Source organism: Mytilus californianus, unplaced genomic scaffold (genome assembly GCF_021869535.1).
Source record: "Mytilus californianus isolate M0D057914Y unplaced genomic scaffold, xbMytCali1.0.p SCAF_4, whole genome shotgun sequence".
Classification (NCBI taxonomy): Eukaryota; Metazoa; Mollusca; class Bivalvia; order Mytilida; family Mytilidae; genus Mytilus; species Mytilus californianus.
Genome location: NW_026262690.1, coordinates 97,762,706 through 97,768,173, shown reverse-complemented (window position 1 = coordinate 97,768,173; position 5,468 = coordinate 97,762,706). Strand labels below are relative to the sequence as shown.

The 5,468-nt window shown below is 32.0% G+C and overlaps 1 protein-coding gene across 2 annotated transcripts; it reads left to right on the top strand.

Moving 5' to 3' along the window:
• The first annotated feature begins 1,291 nt into the window (after window positions 1–1,291).
• LOC127698978 (fos-related antigen 1-like) lies at window positions 1,292–5,177 on the top strand. 2 transcript variants are annotated; one of them, XM_052202765.1, is made up of 4 exons: window positions 1,292–1,556; window positions 2,087–2,431; window positions 3,674–3,781; window positions 4,337–5,177. In XM_052202765.1, the coding sequence occupies exons 1-4, from the start codon at window positions 1,455–1,457 to the stop codon at window positions 4,760–4,762; spliced, it is 981 nt and encodes a 326-aa protein (XP_052058725.1). In that variant the 5' UTR covers window positions 1,292–1,454; the 3' UTR covers window positions 4,763–5,177. The 2 variants fall into 2 exon arrangements, with proteins under 2 accessions (XP_052058725.1, XP_052058726.1); XM_052202766.1 differs by lacking the exon at window positions 1,292–1,556 and adding an exon at window positions 1,805–1,881.
• The last annotated feature ends 291 nt before the right edge of the window (window positions 5,178–5,468 follow it).

Genomic DNA, 5,468 nt, shown 5'->3' with positions numbered 1-5,468 from the left:
CAGTGCATATTTTATCAAATATGACTTTTTTTCCGAGTTACGGACGAAATTTTCAGCCTTTAAGAATGCTTACACCAGAAATTCTTCGGCCCCTCGTTGTAGTACTACCCAAAAGCTATTTAGAGCAGAATCTATAATCCCTAGCCATACAGAACTACCAGGGCAATGGGTTTGAACAAGTGGGTGACCCAGTTTCAAATAGAAGTTGTGTTGTAGGTTTCTCGTTTCTCGTTTTTTATATAGACCGTTGGTTTTCCCGTTTGAATGGTTTTACACTAGTAATTTTTTGGGGCCCTTTATAGCTTACTGTTCGGTGTGAGCCAAGGCTCCGTGTTGAAGACCGTACTGTGACCTATAATGGTTTACTTTTATAAATTTTGACTTGGATGGAGAGTTGTCTCATTGGCACTTACCACATCTTCTTATATCTATATACCATGAAAAAATTTATTTTACATCAAAATTCTATATTTTTAGTCGTTAATATGAGTTTCGAAAATCGCAAATGTGGGTTAAACATGGGTTTATACGAACCACATCCTGGATTTATTAACAGATAATACTTTGTTTGAATCGTCATCATGATATTATTGTAAATGCTAATTACAAAACCGTAAATATGAGTTAGAAATTTGCAAACTAAATTTAGAATTTTGTTAATGGGATATAAAAATCTTTGATTTTCTATATAAATCTTGTTTTCGAACAAAAAAGTCAAAAACTATGATTTTAAAGAAAAATAAAATTGTCGCTCAAGTAGTTTTCCAAACGCAATTGCAGGATGACGAATTGCAGGATAGATTTTTATAAAGAGAATTGCAGGATGAGAATTGCTGGATAGCTTGACACTAGTCATTCAATTTTCTCTATTCATTAATTTTTGTCGCCATTATTCTCTATTTCCTGTAACCCTAATCCAGACCCTCATATATCCCGGCTTGCAGGCCTTCATTCCTCCAGTTATTAACTAACGAATAAACTTGAGTGTCTGTTTATTCAGAGACATCTATTACAATATTATTAAAAAATGGATAACTTATGTCTCTGGTTCAATCATGAAGGGAGGAAAGCCTCAGCAATTTCACGCTCTAGATATTTGTTTGTTGTAAACATACGTAAACAGCGGATTGACGTAATATCATATCTCCAAAAAAGGAGTGTCTAAATTTAACCTTACTTTCTATACTTCTCTGGACTTATGCTATATCTGATTATAAGTCCCGATCTCTTCCTCACGGCGAATGAGTAATGTTACTATTTTTGGAACATGATTCATTGTGACTCACTGGTGTATATAAGACCAACTGGTATATTCCCTGTCATATACGAATCACAACTAGTCGTGAGTCATAATATACTGTGATAAAAGATTTTGAAATTTATATCGGCATTATTAACGTATAACCAAATTTCCTCAGTTTTAACCAAGGGGAAAACATAAGATTTAAAGTAACATGTACAATAGTGCAGCCGAAAAAGGAGAAAACTATAGTGAAGAATCAAAATACGTGGCGAAGATTCTTTCCAACATGTCTAACGCCTCATCTGTCAGTTCAGTAAGTAACAACTTTTGTCTTTTATTTGAAAGCCTTAATTTTGTTTTAGTAGTCAACCAATATTACGTTTTTAATTTTTAATTTTTAATTATATTTGTTTTATGCATACAAATGTCAAAAAAATGTGATTGTATTGTTCCCCCTAAAGACATAAAGGCTAAAACGCATGCGCAGAATGGGCTAAATTTAGACTACACGTGACAAATTTGAGTTTTTAGTATATATATATATATATATGCATACCAACTTCATTTATAAGCTTTATAATATTTGATTCGCAATGTGGCAAAATTTTTCTAATTTTTATGGAAGAAATAGTTCACGGGTATGTATCTGAACTTTATCATAATTTGTTAAGGGTATGTTCAGAGACATAACAGTATGTAAATATATGTAATGTTCTATATGATGGGCTTTATTTTATATGATCTCGGGAAGAAAAAAATATATAATCCAGAGGCACATATGTGTCTCTATTGACAGTTCATGATAAATATATATATAATAGTATTATTACTTCTTCTTTTCAGTATGTTGTGCCTTCAGTATCTTATGGTGTTACATCAGCTTCAACACCGACATCGCTTCTTACGCCTTCAACATTATCAAACCTTGAACAAACATTCATAGAATTACAATCAGTACCTGTAAATTCAGGACAAAACCCTTTAACTCAGAGTGGATTTTTACCACCAGTTGTTGACCTACACGACAGGTCAAATGATGGTTATGATTATGGCGATAGCAGCGATTCAGATTGGACTCCTAGTAAGAAATCAAGAGTGTCAGAATCAGGAGACTCTCATGTCACTACTTCATACATGATTTCAAGTGGACCTGGTCGTAAAGGAGGGCGAAGAAGAAATGATGAAAATGTAAGTATATAAAAATCAAGTATGCACCTCTCACAAGTCTGCAACCTAAAACCCCGGATCCGCCCCTGGAAATGACATTTATTACATTGCTACACCCCGCCAAGCATAAAGCAAGACAGTTAAATCATTGGCAATCATACCACATCTTCTTATTTTTAAATTAAAATTAAATCTGCCAGGCATTAAAGGGTAAGAGCAAATACTGGTCTTAATGTCAGAATGTAGGATGACATATATTGACGACTGTATCGTTAAGAGTACTGTCAGTGAGCATAAAAATTCTGATCTGATCTTACTATACAAATCATTAGTTTGTCGTACTTTTTTAAAATTATCTTCACATCACGTTAGACGCAATATAATTTTGTCGTTCAGTATGCAGCAGAAACCAATCAATTTTAAAATTGGGATTGGATGGCTGCAACACAACATGCATATTTTATATTCCGTATACATGTAAATGTTTTATTAAAATCTGTAAAAAGCACACGTTCCGGTGTGACCGTGTGTACACACTTTTATCCGGATTACAAGTTAATAAGAGGCGGACGTTCAACCGACAAGATAAGACTATTACAATTTCCGTTTCTGTTTATCATGTTTGAGAAACCGTAGTTAATCCGTCTTATTGACACTTTTACGTGCAATTAATTTTTAAAATCTTTCATTTTCCCGGGTGTCGTCAACATAACAAGTGCCCGCAAGCTCTTGTCGAGTCATACATTTTAATGTCAACATTTTTCGTTTGTGACTGATTGGTTGTTTTTACAGTATATTTCTCATAATAACCTATCATTCCAATAAAGAATGGTTGTTTTTACAGTGTATTTCTCATAATAACCTATCATTCCAATAAAGAATGGTTGTTTTTACAGTATATTTCTCGTAATAACCTATCATTCCAATAAAGAATAGTTGTTTTTACAGTGTATTTCTCGTAATAACCTATCATTCCAATAAAGAATGGTTGTTTTACAGTGCAGTGTATTTCTCGTAATAACCTATCATTTCAATAAAGAATGGTGGTTTTTACAGTATATTTCTCGTAATAACCTATCATTCCAATAAAGAATGGTTGTTTTTACAGTATATTTCTCGTAATAACCTATCATTCCAATAAAGAAGAAAGTAGAAAGTATGAAAACAAGATAAGAGTATTAAAAGTGGTTTAAAAATCCAGATAGCCACCGTTCGTAAAAATCTTTCACCTTCTTGATCTTTCATGTTTCTTTCTTTTTATAGTTATCGGCAGAGGAAGAAGAACGGAGAAGAATTAGACGAGAGAGGAACAAACTAGCTGCAGCAAAGTGTCGCCAAAGAAGGGTTGACCATACTAATAGACTTGTAAATGTAAGTTTAATTAAATTTTGTGCAGGAATGATTTTAAAAAGAGAAGTTTTACAGAACACTGGACAGAACTTAAAAATATGATAAATTTTCATTTAAACAAAGGGTGTCATACTAAGAAATATTAAAGTGTTTCCCCTTTGTTGACATGCCGAATAAATAAAGTCACCTGTTATTTACAAAGTGTACATTTGTGACCTAAAAGAATGATGGCATATAATAATTATAAAACAATATAAAGAAAATAAAAAAAATGTTTCTGTACAAAGTATACAGATAATGAGTCCAAACCTCGGTGCAAATAAGCTATGGAATTTTTAACAAAAAAATCAAATTTATTTTAGAGCAACAAAATGCACAAGTTCAGACAAGGATAATATTTTTTCAGTTTATATTTTTTTTATTAAATTAAGGGATATGTTTATAAATATAATATTATTTAAATTCTAGACAATGTTTTATTATTGTCACATTGAGACCAATGAAAAAGAAGTTAGACCATCTTCTAATCTAGATTAATTTCTGCTCTAGGTTTAATGTTCTTTTCTTTTCTTATAGGAAACTGATGGATTGGAAAAAGAAAGGGATAATTTGGAAATAGAAATTCAGTCTCTTCAGCAAGAGAAGGATCAGTTAGAATTCATTTTGCAAGCTCACACACCAGTGTGTAAAGTTGAAAAACAAGATAAGCAAGAGTATAGTCCCCGTACAATTAAAATCAAATCTGAACCATTAGAAGGCAATTGCGTGAATGCATGTGCTTCAACAAGACCAAGTACTCTATCTTTTAAATCTGAAAAACCTATGGGCATTCCAATAACAACGCCATCAAACGGATTTTATTTCACATTAGACAATATGGTTGATCATACTGGTCTTACACCTATAACTAATGGTCCGAACACATGCAGTACTGAGGCATCAAGAACAACAAGTGACAGTAGTGCTGAAAATGTTAATTCACCTACACTAATCTCATTATAATTTTTAATCTGACACAAACTTTTGGGACAATGTCTTGCCAGTTTTGAGATTCACTCATACGAGTTAAATGTGTACTTTTGCCTATAGGAGCATCACTATCATATTGAGTTCACAGTTGTAATGAATGATGGTTATGGTGTAAAGAGACAAAGTGGAAAATACATAAGACTTGGATTGAAGAGGATGCAAAACAAACTTAATGAGTGTAACAAAAACATGCAAAATGATATTTATTTTTGTACAAAGATCTATGCATGAAGAATTTTGATATTTTTAGTGTTCATTTTAAAATTTTCTACTTATTTTTATACATATAATTTGTTGGTGCTTGTGTTATGATTCTTATCAAATTGCTACAAATATGCTGTTCATTATTATTTATGTTTAACAAATAAATAAATCTAAATGAAATTAGTATCATTATCTTAATAATCATTAATGCTCAGCATATTATGTGGACCAGCAGTATTTATTATCATAGAAGGAATGTTCTTACTGTGCTGTTTTGAAATGGTTACATTTGACACTCCAAGACGTCACACTATTGATGTACATTACCAAAGAGAATTCTGATCACACACATGTTTGTGAAAAAAGACAAAAAAGCAAAAATGCTTTATTTGCTTAATTAGATATAGGAATGCCTATTGTGTATTTTTTTCGACAAATTATGAAGCAGTATTCTGTCTGAAAATCCATTATGAAC